The sequence below is a fragment of the Pseudophryne corroboree genome, chromosome 6 (genome assembly GCF_028390025.1).
Source record: "Pseudophryne corroboree isolate aPseCor3 chromosome 6, aPseCor3.hap2, whole genome shotgun sequence".
Classification (NCBI taxonomy): domain Eukaryota; kingdom Metazoa; phylum Chordata; class Amphibia; order Anura; family Myobatrachidae; genus Pseudophryne; species Pseudophryne corroboree.
In genome coordinates, this window is record NC_086449.1 from 334394492 (window position 1) to 334410513 (window position 16022).

Here is a 16022-nt window from a genome sequence, read left to right on the forward strand (position 1 = left end):
ATCCTAGTTGGTCCGGCAATGATGGTGTATACAGCACATATTTGTATGAGACCAGATATGATATTTTGCTAGGTTTTTCTTGAAAATCTTAGCAACATACTAGTGAGCAGAGTATGACTTTATAGAAGCACTGATGAATAGAGAACAAAGCCCAAATATACTGTACATGCTAAAGAATGCAAACAATACAGTGCAAAATAAGGCAATTTAAAGCCGCATTGTGACAGCTAAAATAAAATGTAGATTCCTATTTAAATAGATTTATTAGTAAATGTTTAATTGCATAAACACTATACAGATGTGTATAGTCCTGGTAAGTGTTCTTTTCCTTGTGACAGCAAATTAAGTCTACACACACCTCGAGATGTCCACAAAACTTGTCTTGTTGTAAGCTACTGATCTGGTTTAAGGGAGATTTCTATCTAGAGGAATGGCAGCTGTTATGGACGATGATGTGGATGTATTGAAGGCATTATTAGTAGATTTCTTTCTTATAAAACGTAAGGGTAGCAGTATTTCACAGTATCTCTATTACGCACACTTTTCATTCAGATGAAGCGAGTGTGGAAAGATGTTCTAGTTCATAGCGTCCACCTTCTGCTGCTCCCTTTCCTCCCTTCTTATGTTCTAGAATTTGACGCATTTGTTCTTGTGCATACGCTGGCTTCTCTGCTAGGGGTCCTGGTGGGGTAGGGAAGCCTAAGATTTCAGGTGCCATGTAAGGGCGTAGCCATCCAACCAGCGGAGTACTACCTGGAGTGTAGTGGGTGCGCTTATGGTAAAACAAAAGTCCATCCACCTAAAAGTGAGAGGAGAATAGAAGTATAGAGACACACAAAATGTTACATTCCACTAGAAGACACCAAAGGCATTTACAATTGGATGCACAACAAAGTGTTTCCAAACTATGAATACACAGAGGTTCTGCATGTATGTAGGAAAATGCAGAGGAGGACATTTTAGGAAGGCCTTGGTCAATCTCTGGCCTGCTTACCACTGCCAGACTGGAGTTGTAATCCACTTATGTAAAAATTTCCAAAAATTATAATTTATTTTATGGGACAAGATATTTAATAATCTGACGAGAAACAGACATGTAACAAATCAGCATATTTCATTAAATTATAGCCAGCTCCCTTGTGAAAAGTAAACAGAACATAAACGGTGCATAAAAATTAAAAAACAAATACAAAATGATAAATTAGAATATTTTTGTAAACGTAAATTAAATGCAACCATATTCCCCTTAATCTTCAAAAAGGTATATAAAAAAATTAACTAGAATTATACAGTCCATATAGTAGAAGAAAATTAAAAGTTGAATTCAGTGAGAGGGAAGGCGGAATGTCATAGTAGTCTGTGCTTGGGTGCGGGATCTTCAGCCTCACCTTCTACACACAATATGCTCATTCATAAACATCACTGCAGCAGAACACATGCTGGTGTGAAGCTCTTTTTGTAAATGACCCCCAGTAATTGCCTCTTATTTTCAAGATTTTTAAACTGCACTAAGTGTCGATGTAAACCATTATGCACGGAACCATTACAGCTATGAAAATGAAATCCTGAATTAGCCCCACTGAGAATTTATTGCAAAATTTCTGTATGTGTGGAAATAAATAATCATTTCTCTAACGTCCTAGGTGATACTGGAATGGTCTTCGTACCATGGGGTATAGATGGGTCCTATTGGAGCCTTGGCACTTTAAATCTTTAGAATGTGTGCTGGCTCCTTACCCCCACACCTCTCCAACAGACTCCGGTTAGAAAATGTGCCCAAAGGAGCCGGTCACATCCTCTGGAGCTCCAGAGAGTTTTCTGCATTTATTTTAATGTTTGTTATTTTCAGACAGGACTGGTTGGCAGCAGCCTGCCTGCATCGTGGGACTTAGGCGGGACGGTACCAATCTCTTATAGGGTTAAAGGTTCCGATCCCCGCTGACAAGATATAGCTCCCGAGGGAACTAGTCGCAAGCCGCTGAAGGTAAGCGTACATTCCTGCAGCACGCCGCCACCCCTAACATAGCTGAAGAGATGAAGAGTGGCGAGTGCAGGGCTGGTGTCCCGGGTAGCGGGTAGCCGGCTCCATTGGCGGCAATAGGGTGAAGACTCGCACGGCTCCACAACGGGGCGGCTATGTCTCAGGTCAATACCCACACTGGCGCTGGTGTTGAAAAGGGGTTCTAACCCCGTTTTCATATGTAACAGAGACATGCCAGTATAAAAAAAGAAAAGAAAAGCAGGAAGACCGCGTGTCATTGAAGGGGAGGGTTTCAGGGCAGAGCGGATCCAGAGGCGCTATTTCTCTCTGCATTCAGACGCTGGCTGCAGGGAAGCGCTGCTCCCCCAAGACTCTCTACAGCACCTCAGCGGTACCAAAGGCGTTATAGTAAGTTGGAGCTACATATATGTACTAAGTTCTCTAATTGTGTACTTAGTCCCCTGCCCAAACGAAGCATTGCTTTTAGCTATAGGGGCAGGTGTGCCGCTTCTCTCTCCCTCTGTCTCTGCTAGCAGGCTGGTTGGGTTAATTGTGCTTTACCCTTTGTCCTGTGTGCATTCTGCTGAACAGTATGTCTAGCAAAAAGTCTCTGTGTCAGTCATGTAACACAAAGTTTTACCCTTCCCCGGAAGGATCACGGATATGTACACAATGTAGTATCCCTTCTCATGAAAGCAGTCTGCAGGAGCCAGCATGGCTAGTCCCTATTAAAGGGATGTTTACTACCATCTCCACTGAGCTCGCTTAGGCCAAGCAAAAGACGCAGGATTTGAAGAAGTCTATGCCTGATTTTATAATTAAGCATTCAGACCACAGACCAGCGTCTCAGTCCCCTGTACTTATTCAACAAAAGCGTACAATAGCCCAAGTACTCAACTCTGATTCTGATAATGACAATTTAGATCTGGAGGAAGGGGAGGTGGATGTAGTGGTGGGGGATGGTACTCTGTCTCAGGGAATAGAAGCTCTAATATACTATATTAGAGAGGTCCTGAATATCCCTGATAAAGAGACAGACATGGCAGAGGAAACATTTTTTTCACTGTAAAACCAAAATATGCTGCTACTTTTCCTGTTTCAAAGAAATTGAACACACTCTTTAAAGAGACATGGGTTAATCCTGACGAGAAATTTTAAACCCCTAAGAGGTTGTTGTCATCCTTTCCTTTTCCTCCGGAGGATAGGAAAGCGTTGGAACATCCGCCGGCGGTAGATGCTTCGGTCTCTCTAAGCAAGACTGTACTACCTGTATCTGGTGCTTTCTCCCTAAAGGATTCAGCGGATCGTAAAATTGAGACTACTCTCAAATCCCTGTATACTGCAGTGGGAATTGCTCAGAGACCCACTATAGAGTGTAGTTGGATTACACGAGCCATTGCCAAATGGTCAGGTAATTTAATAAAAAACTTCAACACTTTGGGGGTCATTCCGAGTTGATTGTAGCGGTGCTAAATTTAGCACAGCTACGATCATCTTCCCCGACATGCGGGGGGACGCCCAGCACAGGGCTAGGCTAGTATGTCAGTGCCGCCCCCCCCCCCCGCCCCAATATAAAAGCATCGCACAGCGGCAATGCCTTTGTATTTGAGGAGTAACTCCCGGCCAGTGCAGCTCCTGCGGCTGGCCGGGAGATAATTGTCGCTGCCACTGGCCGCAGCGGCCCATCCCCGCCTGCGTTGGCTGGAACGCTCCCCCTAAACGGCTGCTTAACACCGCCGTTCAGCCCCCTCCCGCCGAGCGACCGCCTCTGTCTCAGAGGCGATCGCTAGGCAACAAAAGCTGCCATGCGCCGGCGCACTGTGGCGCCAGCGCAGTTCTGACCCAATCGCTGCGCTGCGACAAACTGCAGCAAGCAATCGGGTCGGAATGACCCCCTATATCTCAGGCTGAAGTGGTCACCCTCCTCAAACATATACACGACTCTGCAAATCTTGTGTGTGAGGCGATCAAGGAAATAGGCTTGATCAGTGCACACGCTTCAGTGATGGCGGTGTCAGCGGGCAGCGGATGCGGACTCTAAACAGGGAGTGCAGAACTTGTCGTTCACAGGTGAGACCCTGTTTGGCGAAGAGCTGACCAAATGGATTTCTCAGGCTACTGCCAGTAAGTCTACCTATTTACCGCCTACGGCTCCGCCAGCAAGACAAACTTACTCTGGATCCAATCTGCAGTCCTTTCGGGTTGCCAGATTTAGAGGCAAGGCCAGGGGTGCCTCCAGAGGTAACAGAGGTAAACCTCGTAGACCAGCGGCCGCTGGTCTCCAGGAACAGAGCTCAGGTTCAGCATCCTCTAAGCCTTTCCGCATGACGGTTGGCCTCATGCTCTGGGGGATCTGCATGTGGGTGTTCACCTGAAATACTTCAGTCAAGTCTGGGAAAATTCTTGCCAGGATTCCTGGGTCAGGGAACTCATATCCTAGGGTTACAGGTTAGAGTTCCAAACTATCCCACCTGACAGATTCTTTAGATCAGGCTTACCAGTTTCACAAGAAACAAGGGTGACCCTACAGGAAGCTATTCAAAACTGTTACAGATGCAGGTCATTGTTCCAGTGCCGCCACACCTACAGAACAGGGGATATTACTCCAACCTGTTTGTGGTACCAAAACCGGACCTAAACCTCAAATCACTGAACCCGTATTTACGCGTGTTCAAATTCAAGATGGAATCTGAGAGCAGTGGTCTCTGGCCTGGAAGAAGGGGAGTTCCTACTGTCCCTGGATATCAAGGACACGTACCTTCACAGCCCTATTTGGCCGTCTCATCAGGCTTATCTGCGGTTTGCACTGCAGGACCGTCACTACCAATTCCAGGCTTTACCTGCTGGCCTCTCAACGGCACCAAGGGTCTTCACAAAGGTGAGGGCAGAGATTATGCTACTACTTTACAAACAGGGAATGAACATCATTCTATATCTGGACGATCTGATCAAGGCTGTGTCCAGAGATCAGTTGAGGGAAAGCATCAGCCTCACAACTCGACTGCCCACGTCGCATAGATGGATTCTCAATCTGCAGAAATACCTAGAACCGACGCAGAGATTTCAGTTCCTGGGTATGATCCTGGACACTGTGTCTCAGAGGGTTTTCGTTCCTTTGGACAACGCAAGGACAATTCAAACGATGGTCCGTTCCCTCCTGAAACCAAACAAGGTCTCGGTGCATCTTTGCTTACGTTTACTGGAAAGATGGTGGCCTCCTACGAGGCAATCCAATGCGGGAGATTCCACGCACGACCCTTCCAGCTGGATCCACTGGACAAGTGGTCAGGTTAAAATCTACAGATGCATCAGATGATACGTCTCTCGCCCAGGGCCAGGATTTCCCTGCTGTGGTGGTTGCAGACCTCTCACATGGTGGCGGGTTGAGCCTTCGGAATTCAGGATTGGACTCTCTTAACCACAGATGCGAGCCTCAGAGGTTGGGGGAGCAGTGACCCTGGGGGCTCAGTTCCAAGGAAGGTGGTAGAGTCAAGAAACAGTCCTTCCAATAAATATTCTGGAACTCATGGCAATTTACAATGCCCTTCTACAGGCCTCAAATCTTCTTCAGAATCAGGCCATTCAAGTACAGTCGGACAACGCAACAGCGGTGGCATACATGAACCGACAAGGATGAACAAAAAGCAGAGCCACCATGAGAGAGATATCCAAGATACTCCTCTGTGCAGAACAAAATGCCAAAGCCATATCGGCCATCTTCATTCTGGGAGTAGACAACTGGGAAGCAGACCTCCACAGGAGCCACGACCTGCACCTGGGAGAATGGGGCATTCATCCGCAGGTGTTCCAGCAGATAGCACAGCGGTGGGGATTTCCGCAAATCGACATGAGGGCTTCTCGACTCAACAAGCTCCTGTGGTATTGTTCCAGGACAAGGGATGCGCAGGCAACGGTTGTGGACGCTCTGACGACGCTATGGTCTTACCAGATGGTGTACTTGTTTCCTCCAATTCCTCTACTTCCCAGAGTTCTCAAAAGAATAAAAAGGGAAAGAGTTCGGGTAATTCTGATTGCCCCGGATTGGCCACACAGAACCTGGTATGCAGACCTCCTGGCCATGTCAATCACAGATCCTTGGCCTCTGCCGCTTCGGGAGGGTCTTCTTCAGCAATGGCCGTTCGTCTATCCAGACTTAGCACGGCTATGTTTGACGGCATGGCTGTTGAGAGGGAGAATTCTTGCCAGAAAAGGTATCCCGCCAAACGTTATCTCGATTATGATCCAAGCCAGAAAGGGGGTCACGTCGAAACATTACCATCGCATATGGAAGAGATATATCTCTTGGTGTGGTCGACAGTATTCTGCTGTTGATTTCAATCTGGCCCGTTTCCTGCATTTCCTTCAGTCAGGAATGGACATTGAGCCTGATGCCATCTGTACCCTAACAAGAGGAGACACTCCTTATTCCTGCAACACTTTGGAATTGTTACCCCATTTGGAAATTCGTCACTTGTTTCAACAACAGTAATTGTTGGCACACAAAGGACATTCCAGCTGACCTAATTTGAGATTGCTTTCTCCCAACCAGTTATTGTTGTTTCAGTGGTGTGGATACCCCACCAGCATTCAAATGACATTCCAGCTGATAACAAGGGGACGATTGCCATTTCCAAGTGAACACCACTGGTAATATCAATTTAAGGTCTACAGACCTGGATCATCTAATCTGCAAATTCTAATATTGTGATTTTCCATGATTATAAGGGTAATTTTCCTAGCAGGAACAAATTTATTATTGGGCAACTAGTGGCTGACCACTCTTGGCACAATACTTACTTTATATGTAATCTTATTGTTTTTGATAATATTATAACTTTTTAATCTGTGATAATAAATTATTAACCTATACAGCCAGCGCTGGTATATCTTTTTTTTTTTTTTTTTTTTTTACACACTTTTTAACCATTTGGGGTTTAGACCACCCCTTTACCAGCTGCTGTTGACAGCGCACTTGTTCACCTTTCTTTCTAGGAATGGACATGGGCCTATGTTTAGGCTCTATTAAAGTTCTGATTTAGGCTCTGTCTATATTTTTCCAAAAACAGTTGGCTGATCTCCCATAAGTACAGACTTTTCTGCAGGGTGTACTTCATATTCAGCCTCCCTTTGTGGCCCCCACGACACCGTGGTATCTCAATTTGGTTCTCAAATTCCTCCAGTCTGACTGGTTTGAACACTTATACATGGTTGAGGTGAAGTATCTCATGTGGAAGACGGTCATGCTGTTGGCTTTGGCATCGGCAAGACATGTGTCGGAGCTAGGGGCTTTATTGTGCAAGAGTCCCTACCTGGTGTTTCATGAGGATAGAACTGAACTCAGGACTCGTCAGCAGTTCCTGCCTAAGGTGGTATCTGCCTTTCATATCAACCAACCAATAGTGGTTTCGGTTGTTGTTGACACTGCTGCTACTCCAAAGTCCTTGGATGTTGTACGGGCTTTGAAGATTTATGTCAAGAGGACTGCTCGGACACGGAAGTCTGATTCGCTTTTTGTACTGTAGAACGCCAACAAGATTGGCTGTCCTACTTCTAAGCAGACTATTGCGCAATGGATCAGGCTTACTATCCAACAGGCTTTACTGCCCGGGGTGTCCCGGCCTTACAGCTGTGCCGAGCTACCACTTGGTCAGGGTCGAATATGTTTATTAAGTTTTACAAGTTCAACACCTTGGCTAATAATGACCTTCAGTTTGGGCAATCTGTTTTTCAGGGGTCTCAGCACTCTCCCACCCGGTCTGGGAGCCTTGGGACTTCCCCATGGTACTAAGACCATCCCAGTATCCCCAAGGACGTTAGAGAAAATAGGAATTTGATTCCTACCGGTAATTCTTTTTCTCGTAGTCCGTAGGGGATACTGGGCGCTCACCTCGGTGCTTCGGTTTTGTTCCTGCAAACGTTGTTACAGGTTGGATCAGCTGTTGCTGTCGCTATTTTTTCTTGTATGGTTATGTTACTGTCTTCTTGCTGTTGTGTGCTGGCTCGAAATCTCACCACTTTCCTCTACTTGTTTCCTTCTCTCAGTGTTTGTTCGTCTCCTCGGGCACAGTTTTCTAGACTGAGTCTATTGGAGGGTCATAGGGAGGAGGAGCCAGCATACACTCTAAAGATTTAAAGTGCAAAGGCTCCAATAGGACCCATTTATACCCCATGGTACTAAGACCATCCCAGTATTTCCTATGGACTACGAGAAAAGGATTGTTGATTCTTACATAACTCATTTAAATGTTTCATCTCTTCATGACCATGTCAATTTTCACTTTTGGCGATCTACCAATTTCCCCAGGAACCTGGTTATACCTGGTTCCCCATAGTACAAGAATTCCATAAACCAGTACTGCAACTAAGGTCTGACACTTTTAGGGGCTCCATGAACACATGGTGGAGTGATTGGTTGGGTATACTATACTAGCCCTCATTTTGGGATTTCACTTATTTTCACAAACTTGTCACCACTGACTACTCTCAATAGTGCACTTACCGACAGAGTGTCCGCCCGGTAGTAATGTGGTGTACCCAGTTGAAGAAGGGTAATTACTGGAATTTATAGGCTCCATCACCAGCATCTTGAACCACTAACACTTCCTGGGCAATATGGAGCTGCTGCAGAACGCCTTTGCTGGTTTGCTCTGGCTGAATCCCTACTGGCTGCTTACAGTAATCAGTATTGGCTACTTGGCACAGTATTATTTTAGGAGAACTTAGGATTACTGCAGGACAGCTAGTGGGTGGAGTAAACAGAGTTTTAATTTGTTGCACACAGGACCACAGGAGGTTGTGAGAAGAGAAAATAAGAATTTACTTACCGATAATTCTATTTCTCGTAGTCCGTAGTGGATGCTGGGGACTCCGTAAGGACCATGGGGAATAGCGGCTCCGCAGGAGACTGGGCACAAAAGTAAAGCTTTAGAACTACCTGGTGTGCACTGGCTCCTCCCCCTATGACCCTCCTCCAAGCCTCAGTTAGGATACTGTGCCCGGACGAGCGTACACAATAAGGAAGGATTTTGAATCCCGGGTAAGACTCATACCAGCCACACCAATCACACCATATAACTTGTGATCTAAACCCAGTTAACAGCATGATAACAGAGGAGCCTCTAGAAAAGATGGCTCACTACAGCAATAACCCGATTTTTTGGTAACAATAACTATGTACCAGTATTGCAGACAATCCGCACTTGGGATGGGCGCCCAGCATCCACTACGGACTACGAGAAATAGAATTATCGGTAAGTAAATTCTTATTTTCTCTGACGTCCTAGTGGATGCTGGGGACTCCGTAAGGACCATGGGGATTATACCAAAGCTCCCAAACGGGCGGGAGAGTGCGGATGACTCTGCAGCACCAAATGAGAGAACTCCAGGTCCTCCTCAGCCAGGGTATCAAATTTGTAGAATTTTACAAACGTATTTGCTCCTGACCAAGTAGCTGCTCGGCAAAGTTGTAAAGCCGAGACCCCTCGGGCAGCCGCCCAAGATGAGCCCACCTTCCTTGTGGAATGGGCTTTTACAGATTTTGGCTGTGGCAGGCCTGCCACAGAATGTGCAAGCTGAATTGTACTACAAATCCAACGAGCAATAGTCTGCTTAGAAGCAGGAGCACCCAGCTTGTTGGGTGCATACAGAATAAACAACGAGTCAGATTTTCTGACTCCAGCCGTCCTGGAAACCTATATTTCCAGGGCTCTGACAACGTCTAGCAACTTGGAGTCCTCCAAGTCCCTAGTAGCCGCAGGCACCACAATAGGTTGATTCAGCTGAAACGCTGAAAACCACCTTAGGGAGAAACTGAGGACAAGTCCTCAATTCCGCCCTGTCCGAATTGAAAATCAGATGAGGGCTTTTACAGGATAAAGCCTCCAATTCTGACACGCACCTGGCCCAGGCCAGGGCCAACAGCATGACCACTTTCCATGTGAGATATTTTAACTCCACATATTTAAGTGGTTCAAACCAATGTGACTTTTGGAACCCAAAAACTACATTTAGATCCCAAGGTGCCACTGGAGGCACAAAAGGAGGCTGTATATACAGTACCCCTTTCACAAACGTCTGAACTTCAGGGACTGAAGCTAGTTCTTTTTTGGAAGAAAATTGACAGGGCCGAAATTTGAACCTTAATGGACCCCCATTTCAGGCCCATAGACACTCCTGTTTGCAGGAAATGTAGGAATCGACCTAGTTGAAAATTCCTCCGTCGGGGCCTTACTGGCCTCGCACCACGCAACATATTTTCGCCAAATGCGGTGGTAATGTTTTGCGGTTATATCTTTCCTGGCTTTGATCAGGATAGGAATGACTTCATCCGGAATGCCTTTCTCCTTCAGGATCCGGCGTTCAACCGCCATGCCGTCAAACGCAGCCGCGGTAAGTCTTGGAACAGACAGGGTCCTTGCTGGAGCAGGTCCCTTCTTAGAGGTAGAGGCCACGGATCCTCCGTGAGCATCTCTTGAAGTTCCGGTTACCAAGTCCTTCTTGGCCAATCCGGAGCCACGAATATAGTGCTTACTCCTCTCCATCTTATAATTCTCAGTACCTTGGGTATGAGAGGCAGAGGAGGGAACACATACACTGACTGGTACACCCACTGTGTTACCAGAGCGTCTACAGCTATTGCCTGAGGGTCCCTTGACCTGGCGCAATACTTGTCGAGTTTTATAAACATGTGGAAGACTTCTGGGTGAAGTCCCCACTCTCCCGGGTGGAGGTCGTGTCTGCTGAGGAAGTCTGCTTCCCAGTTGTCCACTCCCGGAATGAATACTGCTGACAGTGCTATCACATGATTTTCCGCCCAGCAAAGAATCCTTGCAGCTTCTGCCATTGCCCTCCTGCTTCTTGTGTCACCCTGTCTGTTTACGTGGGTGACTGCCGTGATGTTGTCCGAATGGATCAACTCCGGGTGACCTTGAAGCAGAGGTCTTGCTGAGCTTAGAGCATTGTAAATGGCCCTTAGCTTCAGGATATTTATGTGAAGTGATGTCTCCAGGCTTGACCATAAGCTTCCTTCCCTGTGTGACTGCTCCCCAGCCTCGCAGGCTGGCATCCGTGGTCACCAGGACCCAGTCCTGAATGTGCGGCCCTCTAGAAGATGAGCACTCTGCAACCACCACAGGAGAGACACCCTTGTGCTTGGTGACAGGGTTATCCGCTGATGCATCTGAAGATGCGACCCGGACCATTTGTCCAGCAGGTCCCACTGGAAAGTTCTTGCGTGGAATCTGCCGAATGGGATTGCTTCGTAGGAAGCCACCATTTTTCCCAGAACCATTTTATTGATGTACTGAGACTTGGCTCGGTTATAGGAGGTTCCCGACTAGCTCGGATAACTCCCTGACTTTCTCCTCCGGGAGAAACACCTTTTTCTGGACTGTGTCCAGGATCATCCCTAGGAACAGAAGACGAGTCGTCGGAATCAGCTGCGATTTTGGAATATTGAGAATCCAATCGTGCTGCCGCAACACTACCTGAGATAGTGCTACACCGACCTCCAACTGTTCCCTGGATCTTACCCTTATCAGGGAATCGTCCAAGTAAGGGATAACTAAAATTCCCTTCCTTCGAAGGAGTATCATCATTTCGGCCATTACCTTGGTAAAGACCCGGGGTGCCGTGGACCATCCATACGGCAGCGTCTGAAACTGATAGTGACAGTTCTGTACCATAAACCTGAGGTACCCTTGGTGAGAAGGGTAAATTGGGACATGAAGGTAAGCATCCTTGATGTCCCGAGACATCATGTAGTCCCCTTCTTCCAGGTTCGCAATCACTGCTCTGAGTGACTCAATCTTGAATTTGAACCTCCGTATGTAAGTGTTCAAGATTTTAGATTTAGAATCGGTCTCACGAGCCGTCCGGCTTCGGTACCACAACAGTGTGGAATAATACCCCGTTCCCTGTTGCAGGAGGGGTACCTTGATTATCACCTGCTGGGAATACAGCTTGTGAATGGCTTCCAAAACTGCCTCCCTGTCAGAAGGAGACATCGGTAAAGCCGACTTTAGGAAACGGCGAGGGGGAGACGTCTCGAATTCCAATTTGTACCCCTGAGATATCACCTAAAGGATCCAGGGGTCTACTTGCGAGTGAGCCCGCTGCGCGCTGAAATTCATTGAGACGGGCCCCCACCGTGCCGGATTCTGTTTGTAAAGCCCCAGCGTCATACTGAGGGCTTGGCAGAGGCGGGAGAGGGCTTCTGTTCCTGGGAACTGGCTGATTTCTGCAGCCTTTTTCCTCTCCCTCTGTCACGGGGCAGAAATGAGGAACCTTTTTCCCGCTTGCCCACGAAAAGACTGCGCCTGATAATACGGCGTCTTCTTATGTTGAGAGGCGACCTGGGGTACAAACGTGGATTTCCCAGCTGTTGCCGTGGCCACCAGGTCTGAAAGACCGACCCCAAATAACTCCTCCCCTTAATAAGGCAATACTTCCAAATGCCGTTTGGAATCCGCATCACCTGACCACTGTCGTGTCCATAACCCTCTACTGGCAGAAATGGACAACGCACTTAGACTTGATGCCAGTCGGCAAATATTTTGCTGTGCATCACGCATATATAGAAATGCATCTTTTAAATGCTCTATAGGCAATAATATACTGTCCCTATCTAGGGTATCAATATTTTCAGTCAGGGAATCCGACCACGCCAACCCAGCACTGCACATCCAGGCTGAGGCGATTGCTGGTCGCAGTATAACCCCAGTATGTGTGTAAATACATTTTAGGATACCCTCCTGCTTTCTATCAGCAGGATCCTTAAGAGCGGCCATCTCAGGAGAGGGTAGAGCCCTTGTTCTTACAAGCGTGAGAGCGCTTTATCCACCTTAGGGGGTGTTTCCCAACGCACCCTAACCTCTGGCGGGAAAGGATATAATGCCAATAACATTTTAGAAATTATCAGTTGTTATCGGGGGAAACCCACGCATCATCACACACCTCATTTAATTTCTCAGATTCAGGAAAACTACAGGTAGTTTTTCCTCACCGAACATAATACCCCTTTTTGGTGGTACTCGTATTATCAGAAATGTGTAAAACATTTTTCATTGCCTCAATCATGTAACGTGTGGCCCTACTGGAAGTCACATTTGTCTCTTCACCGTCGACACTGGAGTCAGTATCCGTGTCGGCGTCTATATCTGCCATCTGAGGTAACAGGCGCTTTAGAGCCCCTGACGGCCTATGAGACGTCTGGACAGGCACAAGCTGAGTAGCCGGCTGTCTCATGTCAACCACTGTCTTTTATACAGAGCTGACACTGTCACGTAATTCCTTCCAACAGTTCATCCACTCAGGTGTCGACCCCCTAGGGGGTGACATCACTATTACAGGCAATCTGCTCCGTCTCCACATCATTTTTCTCCTCATACATGTCGACACAAACGTACCGACACACAGCACACACACAGGGAATGCTCTGATAGAGGACAGGACCCCACTAGCCCTTTGGGGAGACAGAGGGAGAGTTTGCCAGCACACACCAGAGCGCTATATATATATACAGGGATAACCTTATATAAGTGTTTTTCCCCTTATAGCTGCTGTATTTGTAATACTGCGCGTAATTAGTGCCCCCCTCTCTTTTTTAACCCTTTCTGTAGTGTAGTGACTGCAGGGGAGAGCCAGGGAGCTTCCCTCCAACGGAGCTGTGAGGGAAAATGGCGCCAGTGTGCTGAGGAGACAGGCTCCGCCCCCTTCTCGGCGGCCTTATCTCCCGTTTTTCTATGTATTCTGGCAGGGGTTAAATTCATCCATATAGCCCAGGAGCTATATGTGATGCATTTTTTTTTTGCCATCCAAGGTGTTTTTATTGCGTCTTAGGGCGCCCCCCCCCAGCGCCCTGCACCCTCAGTGACCGGAGTGTGAAGTGTGCCGAGAGCAATGGCGCACAGCTGCAGTGCTGTGCGCTACCTTGTTGAAGACAGGACGTCTTCTGCCGCCGATTTTCCGGACCTCTTCTGTCTTCTGGCTCTGTAAGGGGGCCGGCGGCGCGGCTCTGGGACCTATCCATGGCTGGGCCTGTGATCGGTCCCTCTGGAGCTAATGTCCAGTAGCCTAAGAAGCCCAATCCACTCTGCACGCAGGTGAGTTCGCTTCTTCTCCCCTTAGTCCCTCGATGCAGTGAGCCTGTTGCCAGCAGGTCTCACTGAAAATAAAAAACCTAAAACTAAACTTTTCACTAAGCAGCTCAGGAGAGCCACCTAGTGTGCACCCTTCTCGTTCGGGCACAAAAATCTAACTAACTGAGGCTTGGATGAGGGTCATAGGGGGAGGAGCCAGTGCACACCAGGTAGTTCTAAAGCTTTACTTTTGTGCCCAGTCTCCTGCGGAGCCGCTATTCCCCATGGTCCTTACGGAGTCCCCAGCATCCACTAGGACGTCAGAGAAATTATGTTTACCAGTATTTCACAAAACTGTAGAAGTTTACATGGGCTATAAGCTTTCCTTTTATACTATTCTTTCACAGACGTGAGGGTGGGTAGTCCAGCTCCCTGTGATCAGCCTAACATTTTAAATTGGTGAGGGACAGAAGCCAAGGGTCTCACCTCATCTCAAAATAGCTCTATTTAGACTAGGCAGGAATATATAATCTTTATTGCCCTCCCAGGGTTTTGATACAAGCAGATTTGAAGCTAAACCCTTGAAATGCTACTAGGTACTCTAGACCATTTGGGGAGGATGGCCAAAATGGAGGTGACTGTATACAGAGTGTAATGTACAGTTTTTTAATATGTATATTTTTTCAACTTTTTAATAATGTTTTATTTTTACTACGTCAAAAGATTTAAGTTTAACTTTTGGAAGGCCTTATGAAGTGAGCACAGTGTATGATAAATGTTCACTGCACATACACTAACATTATTTGATCTGGTGCTATCTGGATCTACGATAAGACAATCGCTTAGTGGTAGGGGAAATCAGATTTGGCTCACAGATACACTACCAATTTTGACCCTACCACAAACGGCTTTCACACATTCACACACCAGTGAAGGTTTATTGTAGACTATAATTACCCCTTTAAATCCCATTAAGAAACAGCTCTTTCATGTAATTACTAACGCTTTTTAAAGTACATTTACATAGTGCTTGTATTTATTTGAATCCCTAATATCTACAATTTGTATGAAAAGAACAGAATATCATGCTTCACTGCCCCCATAGGTCTTATAAAACACTATATACATTATACCTTATATGGAAAGGTTTGCATGAGAACATTCTGTATGGAGTCCAGAGAGCAGGGGAAATTCTGCAGGCCAACAAACTTGAACTTGAAGAAAAGGAAAAAAGACAACAAAGATGACAGAATAGGATGTTATGCTGTATGGTATTTTCTTCAATAGCATCCTACTGAATTCTATTCCCTCCCTCCACAGAGGAATCAATAACCCTAGAATTGTTGCTCACACTCATGCGCTACTTACTGGGTTGCGTTTGGATATATCACATAGTTCATCTTGTTCCTGGAGCTTTGATTCAAGCCAATAAAAGCGAAAATCGGTCTACCAAAAGAGAATAGGTTTCCCTTTTAAACATTGTGGAAATTCAACAGCATCCCATTTATAACATTCAAAAAGAGGATTTTAATTACCTACCGGTAAATCCTTTTCTCGTAGCCCATAATGGATACTGGGAACACTGAATTACGATGGGGTATTGATGCGGTCCAAAGGAGCCGATGCACTTTTAATTTCTTCAACTCGGTGTGCCGACTCCTCCCCTCTATGCCCTCCCTCACAGCTCAGTCTAGGAATACTGTGCCCGAAGGAGAAGACATACTTGAGAGGAGGAAACATAAGACACGAGTGGTGAGAGTAACGAACCAGCACACAGCAACAACAAAACTAGCAACTGCTAGTGAAACTAGAAAAACAGCAACAGCTGTAAATTAACAACTTGACACAAGAACAAGAACTTGCAGGAAAGTGAAGCACAGAGGCGGGCGCCCAGTATCCCTTATGGACTACGAGAAAAAAAGATTTTACTTACCGCTAAATCTATTTCTCGTAGTCCGTAGTGG

At 46.6% G+C, this 16022-nt stretch overlaps 1 protein-coding gene across 1 annotated transcript in view; it reads right to left on the minus strand.

The window, feature by feature from the left end:
• Nucleotides 1-244: 244 nt before the first annotated feature.
• SNUPN (snurportin 1) overlaps nucleotides 245-16022 on the minus strand; it is a 55120-nt gene continuing 39342 nt past the window's right edge. Inside the window, exons 7-9 of the mRNA XM_063926407.1 lie at nucleotides 15427-15504; nucleotides 15192-15272; nucleotides 245-799 (exon numbers count right to left, since the gene is read on the minus strand). Of these exons, the coding sequence (XP_063782477.1) occupies nucleotides 545-799; nucleotides 15192-15272; nucleotides 15427-15504 (414 nt within the window). The 3' untranslated portion in view covers nucleotides 245-544. The remainder of the gene's footprint in view (nucleotides 800-15191; nucleotides 15273-15426; nucleotides 15505-16022) is intronic.